We start from the raw sequence: 22,102 nt of genomic DNA, 5'->3' as shown, positions 1-22,102 counted from the left end.
TGTGTTTGGACCATGATAGTTTGTTGGTGATGTGGACACCAAGGAACTTGAAGCTCTCAACCTGTTCCACTACAGCCCTGTCGATGAGAATGGGGGCATGCTTGGTCCTCCTTTTCCTGCAGTCCACAATCATCTCCTTTGTCTTGATCACGTTGAAGGAGAGGTTTTTGTCCTGGCATCACATGGCCAGGTCTCTGACCTCCTCCCTATTGGCTGTCTCATCGTTTTCGGTGATCAGGTCTACCACTGTTGTGTCATCAGCAAACTTGATGATGGTGTTGGAGTCATGCCTGGCCATGCAGTCATGAGTGAACAGGGAGTACAGGTGGGAACAGAGCACACACCCCTGAAGGGCCCCCGTGTTAAGAGTCAGTGTGGCGGATGTGTTGTTACCTACCCTTACCACCTGGGGGCGGCCCATCAGGAAGTCCAGGATCCAGTTGCAGAGGGAGGTGTTTAGTCCCAGGGTCCTTAGCTTAGTGATGAGCTTTGAGGGCACTATGGTGTTGAAAGCTGTGCTGTAGTCAATGAATAGCATTCTCACATAGGTGTTCCTTTTGTCCAGGTGGGAAAGGGTAGTGTTGAGTGCAATAGAGATTGCATCATCTATGGATCTGTTGGGGCAGTATGCAAATTGGAGTGGGACCAGGGTTTCTGGGATAATGGTGTTGATGTGAGCCATGACCAGCCTTTCAAAGCACGTCATGTCTACAGACATGAGTGCTACAGGTCGGTAGTCATTTAGGCAGGTTACCTTAGTGTTCTTGGGCACAGGTACTACAGTGAGGGGAAAAAAGTTTTTGATCCCCTGCTGATTTTGTACGTTTGCCCACTGACAAAGAAATGATCAGTCTATAATTTTAATGGTAGGTTTATTTGAACAGTGAGAGACAGAATAACAACAAAACAATCCAGAAAAACGCATGTCAAAAATTTTATAAAATGATTTGCATTTTAATGAGGGAAATAGGTATTTGACCCCTCTGTAAAACATGACTTAGTGGCAAAACACTTGTTGGCAATCACAGAGGTCAGACGTTTCTTGTAGTTGGCCACCAGGTTTGCACACATCTCAGGAGAGATTTTGTCCCACTCCTCTTTGCAGATCTTCTCCAAGTCATTAAGGTTTTGATGCTGACGTTTGGCAACTCGAACCTTCAGCTCCCTCCACAGATGTTCTATGGGATTAAGGTCTGGAGACTGGCTAGGCCACTCCAGGACCTTAATGTGCTTCTTCTTGAGCCACTCCTTTGTTGCCTTGGCCTGTGTGTTTTGGGTAATTGTCATGCTGGAATACCCATCCACGACCCATTTTCAATGCCCTGGCTGAGGGAAGGATGTTCTCACCCAAGATTTGACGGTACATGGCCCCGTCCATCGTCCCTTTGATGCGGTGAAGTTGTCCTGTCCCCTTAGCAGAAAAACACCCCCAAAGCATAATGTTTCCACCTCCATGTTTGACGGTGGGGATGGTGTTCTTGGGGTCATAGGCAGCATTCCTCATACTCCAAACATGGCGAGTTGAGTTGATGCCAAAGAGCTCCATTTTGGTCTCATCTGACCACAACACTTTCACCCAGTTGTCCTCTGAATCATTCAGATGTTCATTGGCAAACTTCAGACTGGCATGAATATGTGCTTTCTTGAGCAGGGAGACCTTGCGTGTGCTGTAGGATTTCAGTCCTTCACGGCGTAGTGTGTTACCAATTGTTTTCTTGGTGACTATGGTCCCAGCTGCCTTGAGATCATTGACAAGATCCTCCCGTGTAGTTCTGGGCTGATTCCTCACCATTCTCATGATCATTGCAACTCCACGAGGTGAGATCTTGCATGGAGCCCCAGGCCGAGGGAGATTGACAGTTCTTTTGTGTTTCTTCCATTTGCGAATAATTACACCAACTGTTGTCACCTTCTCACCAAGTTGCTTGGCGATGGTCTTGTAGCCCATTCCAGCCTTGTGTAGGTCTACAATCTTGTCCCTGACATCCTTGGAGAGCTCTTTGGTCTTGGCCACGGTGGAGAGTTTGGAATCTGATTGATTAATTGCTTCTGTGGACAAGTGTCTTTTATACATGGTCCCGTGTGACTCAGTTGGTAGAGCATGGTGTTTGCAATGCCAGGGTTGTGGGTTCGATTCTCACGGGGGACCAGTATGGAAAGAATGCATGAAATGTATGCATTCACTACTGTAAGTCGCTCTGGATAAGAGTGTCTGCTAAATGACGTAAATGTAATACAGGTAACAAGCTGAGATTAGGAGCACTCCCTTTAAGAGTGTGCTCCTAATCTCAGCTCGTTACCTGTATAAAAGATACCTGGGAGCCAGAAATCTTTCTGATTGAGAGGGGGTCAAATACTTATTTCTCTCATTAAAATGCAAATAAATTTATAACATTTTTGACATGCGTTTTTCTGGATTTCTTTGTTGTTATTCTGTCTCTCACTGTTCAAATAAACCTACCATTAAAATTATAGACTGATCATTTCTTTGTCAGTGGGCAAACGTACAAAATCAGCAGGGGATCAAATACTTTTTTCCCTCACTGTATGGTGGTCTGCTTGAAACATGTTGGTATTACATACTCAGTCAGGGACATGTTGAAAATGTCAGTGAAGACACTTGCCAGTTGGTCAGCGCATGCACGGAGTACAAGTCCTAGTAATCCATCTGGCCATGCGGCCTTGTGAATGTTGACCTGTTTAAAGGTCTTACTCACATCGGCTATGGAGAGTGTGATCACACATTCGTCCAGAACTGCTGGTGCTCTCATGAATGTTTCAGTGTTACATGCCTTGAAGCGAGCGTAGAAGTAATTTAGCTTGTCTGGTAGGTCTGTGTCACTGGGCAGCTCGTGGCTGTGCTTCCCTTTGTAATCTGTAATAGTTTGCAATCCCTGCCACATCCGACGAGCGTCGGAGCCGGTGTAGTATGATTCAATCTTAGTCCTATGTTGAAGCTTTGCCTGTTTGATGGTTCATCGGAGGGTATAGCGGGATTTCTGGAGACGACGTCATCGATGCACTTATTGATGAAGCCAGTGACTGATGTGGTGTACTTCTCAATGCCATCAGAAGAATCCCAGAACATATTCCAGTCTGTGCTAGCAAAACAGTCCAGTAGCTTAGCATCTGCATCATCTGACCACTTTCTTATTGACCGAGTCACTGGTGCTTCCTGCTTTAGTTTTTTCTTGTAAGCAGGAATCAGGAGGATAGCATTTTGGTCAGATGTGCCAAATGGAGCACGAGGGGAAGCTTTCAAATCAAATCAAATTAAAGTTTATTTGTCTTGTGCACCGAATACAACAGGTGTAGACCTTACAGTGAAATGCTTACTTACAGGCTCTAACCAATAGTGCAAAATAGGTATTAGGTGAACAATAGGTAAGTAAAGAAATAAAAACAACAGTAAAAAGACAGTGAAAAACAGTAGCGAGGCTATATACAGTAGCGAGCCTATAAAAGTAGCGAGGCTACATACAGACACTGGTTAGTCAGGCTGATTGAGGTAGTATATACATGCAGATATGGTTAAAGTGACTATGCATATGTAACCGATGTGAAATGGCTAGTTAGTTAGCGGTGGTGCGCACTAATAGCGTTTCAATCGGTGACGTCACTCGCCCTGAGACCTGAAGTGGTTGTTCCCCTTGCATTGCAAGGGCCGTGGCTTTTGTGGCGCGATGGGTAACGATGCTTTGTGGGTGTCAGTTGTTGATGTGTGCAAGGGTCCCTGGTTCGAGCCCAGGTTGGGGCGAAGAGAGGGACGGAACCTACACTGTTACACATATATGATGAACAGAGAGTAGCAGTAGCGTAAAGAGGGGTTGTACATGTCTCTGTGTGTGGAGTAAAGGTGGTCTAGAGTTTTTTTCCCCTCTAGTTGCACATTTAACATGCTGGTAGAGATTAAGTAAAACGGATTGAGTTTCACTGCATTAAAGTCCACGGCCACTAGGAGCGCCACCTCTGAACGAGTGTTTTCCTGTTTGCTTATGGCCGTATACTAGGTCCGTATAGAGCTCATTGAGTCCGGTCTTAGTGCCAGCATCGTTCTGCGGTGGTATATAGACAGCTACAAAAAATATAGATGTTAACTCTCTTGGTAAATAGTGTGGTCTACAGTTTATCATGAGATACTCTACCTCAGGCGAGCAAAATCTTGAGACTTCCTTAGATTTCGTGCACAAGCTGTTGTTCACAAATATACATAGGCCGTCGCCCCTTGTCTTACCAGAGGCCGCTGTTCTATCCAGCTGAAAAAGCTTAAAACCCGCCAGCTGTATGTTAATCATGTCGTTGTTCAGCCACGACTCGGTGAAACATAAGATATTACAGTTTTTTATGTCCTGTTGGTAGGATATACATGCTCGTAGTTTGTCTATTTTATTAACGATTGATTGTACATTGGCTAATAGGGCCAATGGTAAAGGTAGATTATCCTCTCGGTGACAGATCCTTACAAGGCACCAGGACCGTCGTCCACAATATCTCCGTCTTTTCCTCCTGCAAATGACGGGGATGAGGGCCCTGTCGGGCATCTGAAGTAAATCTTTCCCGTCCGACTCGTTGAAGAAAAATAATTCCTCCAGTACGAGATGAGTAATCGCTGCCCTGATATCAAGAAGCTCTTTTCGGTCATAAGGTTCTCTCTGCAACTGGATCCTGGACTTCCTGACCGGCCGGCCCCAGGTGGTGATGGTAGGCAACAACACATCCGCCACACTGACCCTCAACACGAGGGCCACTCAGTGGTGTGTGCATAGCCCCCTCCTGTACACCCTGTTCACTCACGACCAATGGTGTATACTACTTAAGTAAAAATGCTTTAAAGTATTACTTAAGTACTTTTTTGAGGTATCTCTACTTTACTTATCTATTCATTTATTTGGACTACTTTTACTTTTACTTCACTACATTCTTAAAGAAAATAATGTACTTTTTACTCCATTTACTCTGACACCCAAAAGCACTAGTTACATTTTAAATGCTTAGCAGGACAGGAAGATGGCCCAATTCACACACTTATCAAGAGAACATCCCTGGCATGTCTACTATCTCTGATCTGACGGACTCACTAAACACAAATGCTTTGTTTGTAAATTATGTCTGAGTGTTGGAGTACGGCCCTGGCTATTTGTTAAAAACAATTGTTAATGAATTATGTCGTCTGGTTTGCTTAATAATTTGAAATGATTTATACTTTTATTGTAATTGCTCAAGTATACTTAACTATATTTCGAAACCAAAGACTTTTACTCAAGTAGTATTTACTGGATTATTTTCACTTTTACTTGAGTGATTTTCTATTAAGGTATCTTTACATTTACTCAAGTATGACAATTGGGTACTTTTTCCACCACTGGTATAAGGTAATTGAGGTAGCTATGTACATATAGGTAGTGGTAGAGTGACTAAGCAACAGGATAAATCATAGACAGTAGCAGCAGTGTATGTGGTGACTGTGAAAGTGAGTATGCAACTTAGGTTTTAGAAGTGGGGGGACATAATAATATATATATATTTGCTTAATTCAGTCGGATAAACACTCCAAACAGCCTACCCGACCGCTTGGGGGCGTCCGAGCAGGATGCGGACGCACATGCAGGAACGCCCTGAATTGCGGCCCGCAATTGCGTCCTCCGCGAAACCAGCGTCATTTGCGTAAATTCTCTGCTTAATTTCGTTTTTGTAATTCGATGCCGTATTCCTCAAAAGAAGATACGTAATATCCTATAGCCAATTTCGTTCAAATGTGTCATGTTACTTTTATTACGCAGTTACCTTCATAATGGCGACGTGCTGAAGAAGCGCCTATGCTTGTGAAAATGAAGCGAAGAAGTTATTTATTTTAATAAAACGCCGGGGTTCCCCATAGGAGGACGTTGCATCGAAGACAGCGGCTTTCCCAGTGTTTGAATTACAGTTTTGGTCCATTGGTAGACCGAAATGATGAAGTTAAAGTCAAATCAAACCCGGACATACGATGGGGATGGCTACAAGAAGCGGGCCGCCTGTCTGTGCTTTAGGAGTGAAAGTGAAGAGGAGGTGAGGACGAGGATGCAGGGTTATTGGGTGGGCCGCAGTTCAGGAAAACAAAAATAGCTGTCGCTAGCTAGTATTTGTCATTTGCTAATTGGGAAGGTAACTTGGCTAACTGTTAGCTACTGGTTTTGGTGTGTTGGTTTGTATTTTTGAATCAGCGAACAGGTCGACCACCCAGGGATATCTAGCTTGTTAACGTTGTGATAGCTAGCCAAATGTTGAGCTAACTAACTAGCCAGCTAACTTGGTAGCTGGTAACTACAAAGAGTGGGCTATTTTATTATATCTAGCTAGCTAGTTAACTCGTTGCGGCTAACCAAACAGTACAAATATTACTAGCTAGTTGCTTGCCACATTGTTGGTTACCTAGCTAGCTAGGCTAACTAACGCGTAGCCAATTAACGTTAGCTGCTAGAGTAAAATGATAACCAGTGCGCTAGCCAGCACTGTATCTTCTTGATTTATAACTAACATATTGTTAATGCTAGCTAACGTTAGCTAGTATATTTCTGGTTATAACGATCACTTTAAACACTATGACAATCAATGTTTAGCAACATTGTCAATGGCGCAAAACTAGTGTCGATTCGTCATTAAAAAGAATTTAGCTAGCGCCAACTACTAGTTATTTAGCCACATTTGCTAGATGGATAGCTACCGTTAGCTAAATAGTTAGTTATGGGCCTTCCTTTGCTTGGATGGGACTAGCAACAGGTAACTTGACTGAAACTACCACGACCTAACCGTGCTTGTGATCAAACTAGCTACCTACCCAGTTATTCCTTCAATCCAGCTATCAAATCACTTGAATAAGTCTACTAGCTGTTTTATCTGGAGGTCAGCTAATAACCCATTGCATCACTCATATGGCCCATATTATGGGTGCCAACCTGGCTAAAGACAAGTCAGTGTCACCAAACCATCTGTCATCACTGTCTGTGGTAATCAATGATTTATATAGCTCTACACACGCCATTGGTAGTAATGTGTCTTGATTGTTTATGCGAGGGAGCTATGCCTAAATTATGCATGCATAATAACTATATGCATTGGGCCAGGGGTGTCAAGCTCATTCCATGGAGGGCCTAGTGTCTGCAGTTTTTTTTTTTATAATTCATTAAGACCTAAACAACTAGGTGAGGGGAGTTCCTTACTAATTAGTGCCCTTAATGCATCAATCAAGTACCAGGGAGGAGCAAAAACCTGCATTCACTTGGCCCTCTGTGGAATGACTTTGACACGTGCATTAGGCGATCTGTTCTTGCGAATGTCAGGTGTAATTTGAATGTGACTGACGTTTTCATCAACACAGTAGAGAAGTTGTCTCAACAACATGCTCTGCTGTGTTTACATTGAAATCTGAAACTCTGGATTTGATCGATGGTGCTCAATGCTGTATCCTCTTACTGCAGGTGCTGTTGGTGAGTAGTAGTCGGCATCCAGACAAGTGGATCGTCCCTGGTGGAGGGATGGAGCCAGAAGAGGAGCCCAATGTAGCTGCAGCACGAGAAGTCTGTGAAGAGGTTAGCTTCTTTCCCTCTCATTTCAATGACTGTAATCATTCAAACTACATTCCCACACTGCCCTGTATCCCCACATTTGAGGGAACCTGTAGGTGTTTTCCATAATTGTTATGGATATTGGAGATGTTGCTCTCTTTGTTTTAGGTGTGGCTTTTGGGGTAGATAAAATCAATGTTTTTTTTCCCCCTGCGAACCACACCCCTTGATTACAAATGGCAACAAGTTGTTGAGATTTGCCAATGTGAGTAGGCTTTTTACCTTGATATAGCTTGTTGAAAGATCGCTCTAAGTTTTGAGTTCAACACATGCTAATCCATGTTGGTCAAAACACATCCACCTTGGGCGGTGCAGTTGGCCTTGATCATACTCTGTTTATGTGTACTGAGAATATAAAGGCAACATCCACAGTAGCTAAGCAGACAGGAATGTTGGTGCCAAAGGGAGTTTGGCGACTAGTATTTTTTTATTTTTTTAAACCTCCCGCTTCGGGCTAGATGTGTCAATGTGTAGTTCATACATGTATAATCACGAAATTCCTAGTTTTGAAAACACCTGTTTACTGGAAGCTGTTCGGTGCCATCCCCCAAATGGACCTACCCCCTAGCAATTCAAGTTCTAGCCAATAAGCTTCAGCCCCTCGCCATTTGAGTGACAGCTAGCAAGATGCTCACACAGCAGAGAGAGAGTAATGACGTGGTGCACATGTGTGACGTAGTGTGCAACTTTTGGGGACCACTTTTGGCTCCTGAGCGCTACTTTCAGAACTACTACTGGCTAAAAAGTATACAAAAGTACCAAAGAATCTCTTTAAAGGGATACTTCTTGATTTTGGCACTGAAGCCCTTAATCTACCTCCCCAGAGTCTGGTGAACTCGTGGATACCATGTTTATGTCTGTCCAGTATGAAGGAAGTTAGGAGGTAGTTTCGTGAGCCAATGCTAACTAGTGTTAGCACAATGGCTGGAAGTCTGTGGGTATGTGCTAACATTTGTGTGTGTTGACATAATGTAGCCTATTCTGTATTTCAACGTTGATGCCTAGTCACTGTAATTGAACCATGACGATTGAATATTTACATTTGAGCCCAGGGACTTTTCTTCACCGGGGGGGATGAAGAGGGTTTCCCTGTTGCCAAGTAGGGCCTCTCCAACTAAGAATTAGGTTGTAGAAAATAGTCAGCAGATTCATTCTATAGGGAGGTATCCCATGTCATGATGTTTTAGAGCTGGCGATATGGACTAAAATCCATATTGCGATGAAACATTTTTAGATAACGATAAATAAGCGAGAAATTTTGCAAAATTATTTTGGGGGTGGTGCTAGAGCTGGGTGATATGGACAAAGTCATATTGCTATAAATGTAACTATTTTGCTCAATAACAATAAATACAACGTTTTAATGGACATTTACTTTACATTAGCAGCAGGGCTCTAGACAAAAATGCCATTGCCAAGTAAGATTACTGAGCTGGTAGCCTATGATTTTAAAAAAGGAAGCTATTTCATCTAAAATATACAGGGAATGCATTATTGTTATTTTCATATGCAACCTGGCAAAATAGGATCCAGAAATATCACATTTTATTTTTTGACTCTTCAAATAATTTTCCGGCATCTTTGTGCAGGCTAGCTATATTATTCACCACCTGATGAAGTGGGAAAAATACGATTTTGTTGTTCTATAGCCGTGTAGGTTAATTAATTAATCTATCAGTAAATGTAGGCTAATGTCCTGCAAAAACTTTCCAGCGCTAGGCCTAGGCTACTTGATGTAGCATCGTAGGAAGTTGTCCAACAGCCAGACTGGGACAGGGCATTTGATTTCACAACCTGATAGACAGCCTTTAGTGGGTCATTAGATAGAGCAGACTAAGCGCTGTACTCCAATCTAATTGGTGCAATGTAAATAGTCCAGGTGGCAATTTGATTAATTGTTCAGCAGTCTTATGGTTCACAGGAGCCATCCCTCACAGGATGCTGATATCATCTCCTACCTTGGCTGCTCACTGCTCAGTAAGTTAGACATAAGTCCAGCAGCTGAGCTGACATCTCTGGCTTGGCTTGCCCATTGATTTTCCATTGGGCACAGTGTTTTGTGTGTATAGACATCACATTGGTAGCACAGTCTCTAAAGGTGTTGACTAGGGCTGAGATTTGCCAGGGACCTCAAAATACAATATCACGATACCTGCAGTGCCTTCAGCAAGTATTCACACCCCTTGACTTTTTCCAAATGTTGTTACACCCTGAATGGATTAAATTGCTTACACATAATATCCTATAATGTCAAAGCGGAATAATGTATTTAATTTTTTTGTTGTTGTTGACTGATTGAATTAAATGAAAAGCTGAAATGTCTTCAACCCCTTTATGGCAAGCCTAAATAAGTTAAGGAATATAAATGTGCTTAATAAATCACATACTTGCCCTCTGTGTGCGATTAATAGTGTTTAATGTGATTTATTTTTCTAATGACTACCTCATCTCTGTACCCAACAAATACAATCTGTAAGGACCCTCAGCCGAGCAGTGAATTTTAAACACAGATTCAACCACAAAGACCGGGAAGGTTTTCCAATGCCTCGCTAAGAAATTCACCTATTGGTAGATGGGTTAAAACAAAAGCAGATATTGAATATCCCTTTGAGTATGGTGAAGTTATTAATTAATTACACTTTGGATGGTGTATCAATACACTCAGTCACTACGAAGATGCAGTCGTCCTTCCTAACTCGGTTGCCGTAGAGCAGGTATTCCCAAACTGGGGTACGTACGCGCAATGCCGTCAGGGGTACGCCAAATAAAAATGTGATACATGTTTTTAAAAAAAAACATTATTATAATTCTTTCCTCCACATTTTCAGCTGTATTCATCGACCTGGCCAAGGCTTTCGATTCTGTCAATCACCACATTCTTATCGGCAGACACAACAGCCTTGGATTCTCAAATGACTGCCTCGCCTGGTTCACCAACCACTTCTCAGACAGAGTTCAGTGTGTCAAATCGGAGGGTCTGTTGTCCGGACCTCTTGCAGTCTCTATGGGGGTGCCACAGGGTTCAAACCTCGGGCTAACTCTTTTCTCTGTATACATCAATGATCTCGCTCTTGCTGCTGGTGATTCTCTGATCCACCTCTACGCAGACGACACCATTCTGTATACTTCTGGCCCATCTTTGGACACCGTGTTAACCAACCTCGAGACGAGCTTCAATGCCATACAAATCTCCTTCCGTGGCCTCCAACTGCTCTTAAATGCAAGTAAAACTAAATGCATGCTCTTCAACCGATCGCTGCCCACACCTGCCCGCCTGTCCAGCATCAATACTCTGGACGGTTCTGACTTAGAATATGTGGACAACTACAAATACCTAGGTGTCTGGTTAGACTGTAAAATCTCCTTCCAGACTCACATTAAGCATCTCCAATCCAAAATTAAATCTAGAATCGGCTTCCTATTTCGCAACAAAGCATCCTTCACTCATGCTGCCAAACATACCCTCGTAAAACTGACTATCCTACCGATCCTTGACTTCGGAGATGTCATTTACAATGTAGCCTGCATCCAATTTGCTGAGTAGAGTCTTGGAGGCTATCACAGTGCCATCTGTTTTGTCACCAAAGCCCCATATACTACCCACCACTGCGACCTGTATGCTCTCGTTGGCTGGCCCTCGCTTTATATTCAAATCAAATCAAAGTTTATTTGTCACGTGCGCCGACTACAGTGAAAGACTTACAGGCTCTAACCAATAGTGGAGTGGAGCCAAATCCACTGGCTCCAGGTCATTCATAAGTCTTTGCTAGGTAAAGTCCCGCCTTATCTCAGCTCACTGGTCACCATAGCAGCACCCACCCCACCGGTAGCACGCGCTCCAGCAGGTATATTTCACTGGTCACCCCCAAAGCCAATTCCTCCTTCAGCCGCCTTTCCTTCCAGTTCTCTGCTGCCAATGACTGGAACGAACTGCAAAAATCACTGAAGCTGGAGACTCATATCTCCCTCACTAGCTGTCAGAGCAGCTCACAGATCACTGCACCAGTACATAGCCCATCCAACTACCTCATCCCCATACTGTTATTTATTTTGCTCCTTTGCACCCCAGTATCTCTACTTGCACACTCATCTTCTTCACATCTTTCACTCCAGTGTTTAATTGCTATATTGTAATTATTTCACCACTATGGCCAATTTATGGCCTTACCTCCCTTATCCTACCTCATTTGCACACACCGTATATAGACTTTTTCTATTGTATTATTGACTGTATGTTTATTCCATGTGTAACTCTGTTGTTTGTGTCACACTGCTTTGCTTTATCTTGGCCTGGTTGTAGTTGTAAATGAGAACTTGTTCTCAACTAGCCCAACAGTGAAATAAATAAGTAAAAAAATTCAAACAGTCCGTTTCTATTTTCCAACAGACCTATACATTTGGGTGAGGTTTTTTTCTCACCTGAGTAGCCTCGTTTCACTGCCAAAAAATACAATTAAACCATCTGGTGTAGAGCGAAATAACAACACAATGTCAAATACAGGTAGCCTAGTCAAATAATTAACATCCAATCACATTAACCGTTACTCTCTCGCAGGAATTCCATTAATGGTCCGTATGCAGCCAAACGTAGCTGCTGCTCATTCCGTTTGCTCGAAAATTGATAAATGGTTAAAAAAAAGTAAGGCCCGCGTCTATAGACACATACCAGCTCTACTGGTAGTACTGCTACTACCAGCAGTACTGCACCTGTTGGTGACACAAGTTGTTCTGCTTCCACGAGCATATCCAATGCTAGCATCAGTAATTCTACATTTTGTTGTTAGCCCAGCTAGCATGGACAATGACAGTTGTGAATTTGATGCAGCCGAAGAGCTACTGCCCCCTTACCCGGGAAAGCACCAAACAACAGACGGGGACGTTGGACCATCAAAGAGGCGCAAATATTATGAGAACTTCATTAATTTGGGGTTCACTTATATTGGGAGTAGTGCCTTTCCTCAGCCACAGTGTGTTATATGTGCAAAAGTACTATCTCACAACTTGATGAAACCTTGACTCTTGCGCAGACATTTAGAAACAAAATATGGCAATTAGAAAAATAAGCCACAAGTTTTTTGAGCGAGAATTAAGACTACTTTCGAGTAGTAAGACATTTATAAAAGCAATAGGTGCCATTAATAAGAAGGGGCTAGAAGCGTCTTATATGGTGAGCTACCGAGTGGCTAGGACAGGGAAGTCCCATACTATCGTGGAGGACGTAATTCTTCCTGCTGCCGTGGATATGGCTGGGACAATGCTGGGGGAAATGGCCAGAAAAAACAATAGACAATGCCATCATCAAACAGCACTGTTTCATGACGCATCAGTGACATGGCAGGAGATGTTTTGAAACAATTACTGCTTCGCATGCAAGCTAGTGAATTCTATGCGTTACAGCTGGATGAGTCAACAGACGTGGCGGGCCTGGCACAGCTCCTGGTATATGTCTGTTTATGGGGGGTTCAATTAAGGAAGACATCCTCTTCTGGAAACCAGGAGAGGATATTTTTAAAGTACTGGACAGCTTTGTGACATCAAATGGACTTTGGTGGTCAAGATGTGTTGGTATCTGTACTGATGGTGCAAAAGCCATGACAGGGATACCTAGTGGAGTGGTAATGCGTGTGCAAGCAGTTGCTCCCAATGCCACTTGGGTACACTGCAGCATCCACCGAGAGGCTCTTGCTGCCAAGGGAATGCCTGACAGCTTGAAAGACGTTTTGGACACTACAGTGAAAATGGTTAACTTTGTTAAAGCAAGGCCCCTAAACTTGCATGTATTTTCTGCACTATGCAATGATATGGGCAGCGACCATGTAACGCTTTTACAACATACAGTAGTACGCTGGTTATCAAGGGGCAAAGTATTGACAAGTTCTTTTTAAATTGAGACAAGCTTAAAGTTTTCTTTACTGACCATAATTTTCACTTGTCTGACCGCTTGCATGATGATGAGTTTCTCACACGACTGGCCTATCTGGGTGATGTTTTTTCTCGCCTGAATGATTCTAAATAAAAGGGGAAATAATAGTGGTCTAAGGCACCGCAGTGCTAGCTGTGCCACCAGAGATTCTGGGTTCGAGCCCAGGCTCTGTCGCAGCCGGCCGACCGGGAGGCCCATGGGGCGGCGCACAATTGGCCCAGCGTCATGAGGGTTTGGCCGGCAGGGATATCCTTGTCTCATTGCGCTCTAGCGACTCCTGTGGTGGGCCAGGCGCAGTGCACGCTGACCAGGTCGCCAGGTGTACGGTGTTTCCTCCGACACATTGGTGCGGCTGGCTTCCGGGTTGGATGTGCATTGTGTCAAGAAGCAGTGCAGCTTGGTTGGGTTGCTTCGGAGGACGCATGGCTCTCGACCTTCGCCTCTCCCGAGTCCGTACGGGAGTTGCAGCGATGAGACAAGACTAACTACTAGCAATTGGATACCATGAAATTGGGGAGAAAATGGGGGTTAAAAAAAAGGGGGGAAATAATCAAATATGAGTCAGTACCTTTTTTATTTGTTGAGTATAATTCAAAATGTAATAAGAAATAGGCCTTTACATGTGGTCATTTTATATAAACTATTTATTCATTGAATTTACAGAAAATTTGCTATATCGTGATCTGTATCGTTATCGGGATATGAAATGACATATCGGGATATGAGATTTTGGCCATATCGCCCAGCCCTACCACGTACCTATGTGAGAGTGGATTCTCGGTCCTCACTAGCATGAAAACTAAATACAGGCACAGACTGTGGAAAGTGATTTAAGACTGACTCTGTCCAATACAACCCAACATTGCAGAGTTATGTGCATCCTTTCAAGCACACTATTCTCATGAACCTGTGGTGAGTTATTCACAATTTTTGATGAACAAATAAGGTTTTATATGTAAGATGGCTAAGTAAAGAGCAAAATTATAGATTATTTTATTATTATTTGTGCCCTGGTCCTATAAGAGCTCTTTGTCACTTCCCAAGAGCCGGGTTGTGACAAGCTCACACTCATTCTTATGTTTCAATTTATCGTATAGTGTGTGGCAGGCTTACAATGATTGCAAAAAACAACATTTGAGAGTGCACTGACCCTGGTGCTAGAGGGGGTACGCAGCTGGTGTTTGAAGGGGTACGGGACTATAAAAGGTTTGAACCACTGCTGTAGATCAATCCATCTCTTATTATCTGTATTTTTTTTAAACTGCATTGTTGGTTAGGGGCTCGTGTAAGTAAGCATTTCACTAGAAGGTCTACACCTTGTATTCGGCGCATGTGACTAATAAAATTTGATTTGATAACACAATAATTGCTAGGCTAATTATACAATTAAAAACAGATTAAAACGGGCTCAAGTCAAATAGGCTACGCTTTTATAGTTATCATAGCATGTAGGGACCATGCTAGAATCAAATCCGCAGCCCTACTGTCGCCAACAGCACCTTGCTCAGTCAATCCCACAGCCATAGCAACCACTGCCCCTAAATACTAGTGAATAAAAAATACAAATGATTTCCATATCAAGATATTGTTTTTGTGCTAGTTTGCTGTGCCTGCACCTTCTTTTTAAATATAGAGCCAATTTGTTTTCAGTACTTTTATTCCCATGGCTGATAAACTCATTTTCTCATGGCTCTCTCTTGTCCCTCTGCAGCAGACATATGGTGAGAAATATGTTTTGTCATACCTTCTTACCGACCTTATGCCATACCGGGATATTCGGTAATACCGACACTGAAGATAAGGGGTGCTGTTTTCAAACCCCACTGATGCTCTGTAATCCAAAGGTTAGCAATGCTAAAAAGTACATGTAAAATGCTAACAATTATATTAAAAATATTTTCTAGAGTTTCTGACCTAAACTAGACAAGTAACAAAAAAATGCTATTCACAGTTTGCTGCATGCACAAAAACAATATTAGCCAGCAAGGCTCTTGATCCAGGACAGGATTCTCTGCTGTTACCAAGCGAATGCTTGATTTTTGAAAGAAGCTAGATAGCGTACTAGCTACTAAATTAGCAAACCAAAGGCACAACTGCAGCGCATTTAGCACATTGTAGACAGTTAATTTAATAGTTCTAAGATATCTAGCTGGCAAACATTTAGTTGTGAATTCCATACTGTAATTAGATTGCCCGGCGCATGCCGCCCAACAGTGAGTGACTCACAAGACTCCGGTCTCTCGTCGTAGTGTGCCTGGAAACAAACACCATGTGACACTTGACTATTAAAAGCTTCATAATAATGTGACAGCTGAAATTAAGAATGCAATGTTCTTCATCCCCTAACGTATTGCGCAAGTTGACTGCAGGTATTTACTTAAAGTAGCTATGAACATTGAAATGTATTCAAAATTTCAAAGGAAGAGTTAACGGTATTGAAAAAACATTTTTCCAAATACCCCCGGTATATGTTATACCGCCCAATCTATAGGCAAGTGCCTTCCAAAAGTACTCAGTTAGTTTGATCATACAGAGTCAATCCATCTCCAGTGCTGCTGCTGGTTTAAACCTCTTAGTGCACTCTGTTGTAATAGGTCATAACCCTCGCTCTAATTCTGATGGCTATTTGACAGGTGACTGCTTCTTATGCTGGTTGGTTTGGAGTCCGGCCAGGACTGAAAGACATAAGAACAGGTCAAGGGTTATGGATCGTAGTAGTGATTTTGGGGGGGGGGGGGGGTCGATGCAGTTACATATCGGGATATAATTTGACAATAATGTCAAACATATTGACTCCCTTTTCTTAAGATGAAAAACAATATCATATATTTGGCTCCCGAGTGGCGCAGCAGTCTAAGACACTGCATCTCAATGCTAGAGGCATCACTACAGACACCCTGGTTCAAATCCAGGCTGTATCACAACCAGCCGTGATTGGGAGTCCCATAGGGCGGCGCACAATTCGCCCAGGTTTGGCCGGTGTAGGCCGTCATTGTAAATAACAATTTGTTCTTAACTGACTGAATAAATTGTCAATTTGTTTTCCGCACTTATTTCCATGACTGATAAACTGTTTTCTCATGTCTTTCTGCAGCAGACATATGGTGAGCAATATGTTTACAACGTTGAATCGCAATAAAATCACAATATCGAATCATAATACATTTAGAATCGCAATACATATCGTATGAAAACCAAAGTATTGTAATAATATCGTATCGGGAGGTCCCTGGCAATTCCCAGCCCTAAATAGTCAAACTACAGTGTCCACATCCACTCATTCTCAACTGACCTGACCCAGCAGAGTCCAAATAGACTGGAATGCAGCTCTAATGCTCATGTTCTTCACTCACATTCTCATTATGATGCGGAGAGGGTGGCCATTTTTTGATTAGAGGAGGTGGTTGAGAGGAACTGAAGTCTACTCTTAATAATTAGGCCTAGGCTATCCAAACCCTGCCTATTCTCCAGTCAGCCCAGTGATGGTCTTCCTCATTTTATCTGGTTGAAGGTATGAAGAGTGTGGGATTGATACTGGGGTATACTGCCTATGGGGTCCAGGTTTATTAATAGGCTGAAACTGGAACCTGAAGACGATACATACTGCTGGCATCCTCTAGTAGTATATAAACCTTGCCCAGTACCCCTCAGTCTCTGGGAGTCGTGTACAAAACACCTAATCTCCCTCACTAACTTTAAGCATCAGCTGTCAGAGCAGCTTACAGATCATTGCACCTGTACATAGCACATCTGTAAATAGCCCACCCAACTACCTCATCCCCATTTTTTTTTCTTCACCTTTGCACCCCAGTATCTCTACTTGCACGTTCATTTTCTGCTCATCTATCACTCCAGTGTTTAATTGCTGAATTGTAATTATTTCGCCACTATGGCCTATTTATTGCCTTACCTCCCTAATCTTACTACATTTGCATACATTGTATATACACTTTTCTGTTGTTATTGACTGTACGTTTGTTTATTCCATGTGTAACTCTTTTTTTTTGTTCAACAGGCAGGTGTGAAGGGGACTTTAGGTCGCCTAGTTGGAATTTTTGAGGTGAGTTTATGACCTTCCTAGACATGCTTAAGGGGATTTGGGAGTGGAGAGAAATATTGACTTTGTTCTGAATTTTTAAAAGATATACATTAACTATCTTACAGAACCGAGAGAGGAAGCACAGAACCTACGTCTACATTCTTATCGTAACTGAGGTCCTGCAAGATTGGGAAGACTCTGTCAACATTGGTGAGTGGCTTTCATTTAAATCTGATTATACTAGATTGTTTGAATTCTGGTTATAGTTGTCTCATGTCTGTCTTAACTTAAATGGTGTCTGTTCATGTTCCTTTAACAGGGAGAAAAAGGGATTGGTTTAAAATAGACGATGCCATACAAGTGTTGCAGTGTCACAAGCCTGTGCAGGCCACCTACTTCGAGCCTCTCAAGGAAGGTTGCCTGACCAGCAATGGGACGCCCCTGGTGGCCACGATAGGCGGAGAACTCTCGCCCACCTACAACATCAACCAGAGCTCTGTGTCGGGTATCAGATAACTAAAACACAACGCTGACACAACCCTGAGGAGCTCTCGCCACCACTCTCTCTTACTTCTATTATTTTTGATCTCAAATACCAACATGGGTTGCCTTGCCAACTCTTTTGTGCCAGAGTTGTGGCGCTGACTTGACAGGTGTTTGGTGAAGATTCTGAAACACTTTGTAAATGTAATTTTTGACCCTTTTTTTGTTGTTGTTATCATTGTATTGAAAATTGCATGAAGCATCCCTCACTCCCCCATTCTACTACCTTAACGCGCCCTTAGCGTGATGTTTATTGAATGCAAGAACTACTTTTTACCGTTGTGATGTAAAAGTGTATACTTAGTGCTTAAGCTCAAGGCTTTCAATGGTATTTTATGTCTTTTGGTTATTTTCTGTGAATGAATGTGGCCAAGAGTGTTTTCCCTCAGAAACATAGGAAATTCGAGCCCGACCATTGTTTTTTTTGGGTCCGATTCAGATTTCTTTTGGGGGGTAAAACGTGCCGATATACAGTTTTACAGCAGGGAAATGCGTGTCGTTTTTGCCCCACACTGAATTCTCATAAATTACCATCCAAGAGAGCAGTTGTCCAATAACTATGCTTCAAATGTTGATTTCATACATTGTGATAATGACCCATCATGAGAATGGCGGGAAGTGTTCAGATCAGTATGAGATTCCCATTTTTCATCTTATTTATTGAATATCGGTGGAATTTTCTTCCGATTTAGTGGTAAATGGCCAATATCTGCTAGCAATATCGGTGAACCGATATATATCGGTCGGGCTCAATAGAAAATGTTCTCTGTATCTGAATGGACAGATTGTGGGAAGTGAATTGTTTTGCATGAGCACTGGTATGTTTTGTCTTACACATTGGGGTGACCTGACACTGATTGTGCAGCAGGGTAGTCTTCTGTGGTAACCAAGGTCTTTGAATTATCTTCATTTAGCTCTGTATTGTGGTTATTGGTGTTAATATTTTGCAGGTTTCATCAGAAAGACTAGGCCATTTTCCACATGGATTTATGACCCGATTGTGAAGTGTACATTTTCCCTTAGTCTGGAAGCTAGCCAGCCATTTCAATATTACATTTTGGGCAACAAATATACTATAGAAAGGTCTACTCAACTAAAGATGTAGAACAAAGTCTCCTATAGAGAACTTTTTTTCTCCAGTGTCTATCTATTTTAATGTTCCCCTAGTCTGTTGATAGTGGTTCACTAGACACTGAAACAGTTGGCAGATCCCCTACCGACCGAAATGTATCCGTTTTTATAATTTGGAATTGCATGATGTGAACGACTGCAGTCTTCCTCCATTTATTTTCCAGAGGGTGAAAGGACTATGGACTTCAGTGCCATCAATGGACTGACTTAACCTTCACCCAACACATAACTCTTAATCACATTTTCAGATTCTCCTGACTCACATTAACCTCAGTTTATATCAGATGTTTACATTGTTCATAGCATTTATTTATCACACCAGACAGATAGATGGGTATTTTAGATGACTTTTCAGTAAGGTATTTTTTTTAGTATAGAATCTGCATCCCCGAACAAACACGATACCTACCTGCTTGACATTCAAAGTCATGGAATCTAAAATGCTGTCTTGGCAAGATGCCGAACAAACAAGCCTTGTACAGTTGGATACCTTGTTTTTAACATGTAAAAATGCTTTTGGATAGTTTTTTGCTCTCTTAAACGTCTGGCAAAAGTCTCTAGCCAACCTGCGATACTTGCCTTGGATGTGGCATGGAGCAGCTGGCTCAATACTGTGAAACTGGAGGCGCTGTAGATGGCATGTAAGATGTATTGTAAATTGTTTATTTCTGTATAGAACAAAGGTGAGTGTACAAATGACAAAAACAGTTTCTGATGCATTTGTGAGTGCTATATGTTGCTCAAACATGGCTGTAGAGTTGACTCGATCCCCAAACCAGCGGTGATGTTGGTTTTGGAAGTTTTGTTGACAAGTTGCTTTGATACACAGTACGTAAGGGCTGGGGTTGAAGAGAACTCAAATGATATAAGCAGCTGAGATGCCACCTCGGATGTTCTATGAAGACCATGTGCAACTGAGGCCGAGGTTATAAAGTGAAGTTAATCACAGTTGAATGGTTAACATACAAAGGACTCAATTCAATCACATCTGCTTTAGCCAACATCCTCATAGCGGTTCTTTTGGCGGTGGGGAACTGCATTAGAGCTGTCAAATCCACTGGCCGCTCCTTGCATTATACCTAAAGCGGATATTGCCATTGGCTGCACGGAGTCACATTAAGAGAAACCCCATGTAGCCTTGTTTACAAGTTGGAACACTGGAATGTGAGATATAATTTACACCTCGATTAGGCTGATTATAAATCCTCATTTTATTTTCTGATTTTCAATTTGAGCACTATTTCTAAATAGTGTAGGCTCTTGTTCGAAGCTTCTAACGCAAGTTGGACGGGTGTGGCATTGTGACAATGATCAAGAGCAGCTGCACACTGATTTGACGGCTCCAACGTAGTTGCACCTATGCAGGTGTCGGCTATTGCCAGTTAACTCTTTTAATCTAATTGAATTTAGGCCGAAATGTAGATTCTCCGCTGAGCACTGTTCCAAACCACTAGTCTACCATACATGACAGCACTGCGCTGTTATGACTTCCTAGTCTCTGACAACCAACGCTTATACTTACAGGCCACTACATCTCCCTGTTATCTCTTTTGCCCCATCATTGTTTCAGTAGCTCATCATTTGCTCTCCAAACAGAGTGGTATCTATGTTCTCCCCAATCCCAGACTCAATGATGTAGGCCTGTTCTCTAATTGGCAATGGAAGTGAAATATCTTTAAGGGTGTAACTAAGTTGAGTGGATGACATATCAATAGAAATGCTACAGGAATCTCCCTCTCCTAAAAGGCCCAGGACTTTGAACCCAGATTTATTGCTTTTTAAAATGAGCTGCATTGAAATGTGTGGGGGCAAAGTCTTTGAACTGTCTAGTGAAGACCGGATCCTTTCCAATATCACTTGTCAAACACACCCGTATTTCAATTATGTGGTCAGCCTCCCTTAAAGTCCACCATTTTTCTTTCAATGATAATGATCTAACAATCAGCTTAGAACTGGAAAATCTGTGACTGACAAAGGGGTTCTACTGAAAATCGGTAGGAGGACGGGCAAGCACTGGATATTCATGTGTAACAGCCAATGAATGACTACTTGTTCTTTAACCTTTGTCAATTTTAATGTGTTCCTGACAAGATGTGTTGTACATGCATACTAGCTAAAGCAGCCCAAGTCTTATAGCTAGAGGCTCTCCGATACACTTGACTAAAGCCTAAGGTGTATGTTTTCCCCTTTCCATATCACAATTGTTAACTTATTTTAATGCAATGGGCAATGAAAGTTGAAGTGGACAGGGATTTATACATGCATTTCTCTTCCTAAGGGGTGATTTTGCACGGCACTGCTGTCAAAGCACAGTGAAAGCCTTGAGGATGAATGAAAGTAGGAAGGATGCATTTCTAAAAGGCTCAAAAGCAGCCTCTGCTCCAATAGGCCTTGGTCCTTCAACACACTAGATATTGGAAATCACATGACCACCGGGAAACGATTAACACCAGCTCGTGGCCAGGCAGTATTCTGCAACAACCTCAATGTTCAGTTGAGCATTCTGCAGTATTCATGGCATAGCATTTCGTTGGGATAGTGGTTAACAGCTTGATCCTTTTTCAATTGGACCGTCCAGCAATTTGGGTGATGTACAAATTGATTAGGCAAAAATCGTAATCTGATGTGATTCAGTGTTAAAAGCTATTTGGACTACCTAATATGTTTCCATTTCCCTCAACATAAGCTCTTGACCTCAGCCTTTTAGTTTCCCTACATATTTGTAGTAAAGGTGTACTTCTCTGGAAGGTTATATCTCATCATTTGGGACTGTGGAATAAACCAGTGGACTGAAGATTGTAATAAAAAAATGTGCCAACAAATAAAAACACCAGTATTTCAGATCTGGATTTAATTTGCCTT

The 22,102-nt window shown here is 42.3% G+C and overlaps 1 protein-coding gene across 1 annotated transcript; it reads left to right on the top strand.

The window, feature by feature from the left end:
- The first annotated feature begins 5,759 nt into the window (after nt 1-5,759).
- LOC115207394 (diphosphoinositol polyphosphate phosphohydrolase 1) lies at nt 5,760-22,068 on the top strand. The gene is made up of 5 exons (XM_029774439.1): nt 5,760-6,048; nt 7,458-7,568; nt 17,543-17,587; nt 17,692-17,776; nt 17,886-22,068. Exons 1-5 carry the CDS (start codon nt 5,950-5,952, stop codon nt 18,080-18,082), a joined length of 537 nt encoding a protein of 178 aa, XP_029630299.1. The 5' UTR covers nt 5,760-5,949; the 3' UTR covers nt 18,083-22,068.
- Nucleotides 22,069-22,102: the final 34 nt, after the last annotated feature.

Source organism: Salmo trutta, chromosome 14 (genome assembly GCF_901001165.1).
Source record: "Salmo trutta chromosome 14, fSalTru1.1, whole genome shotgun sequence".
Classification (NCBI taxonomy): Eukaryota; Metazoa; Chordata; class Actinopteri; order Salmoniformes; family Salmonidae; genus Salmo; species Salmo trutta.
This window is presented reverse-complemented; position numbering and strand designations above follow the sequence as displayed.

What these genes read in the sequence shown, in the direction of transcription:
- LOC115207394 (XM_029774439.1), top strand. Translation starts at nt 5,950, where the DNA reads ATGATGAAGTTAAAGTCAAATCAAACCCGGACATACGATGGGGATGGC. An exon ending in CACGAGAAGTCTGTGAAGAG is followed by an intron (nt 7,569 to 17,542) that starts GTTAGCTTCTTT and finishes TTTGTTCAACAG; the next exon opens with GCAGGTGTGAAGGGGACTTT. An exon ending in GGAAGACTCTGTCAACATTG is followed by an intron (nt 17,777 to 17,885) that starts GTGAGTGGCTTT and finishes TTCCTTTAACAG; the next exon opens with GGAGAAAAAGGGATTGGTTT.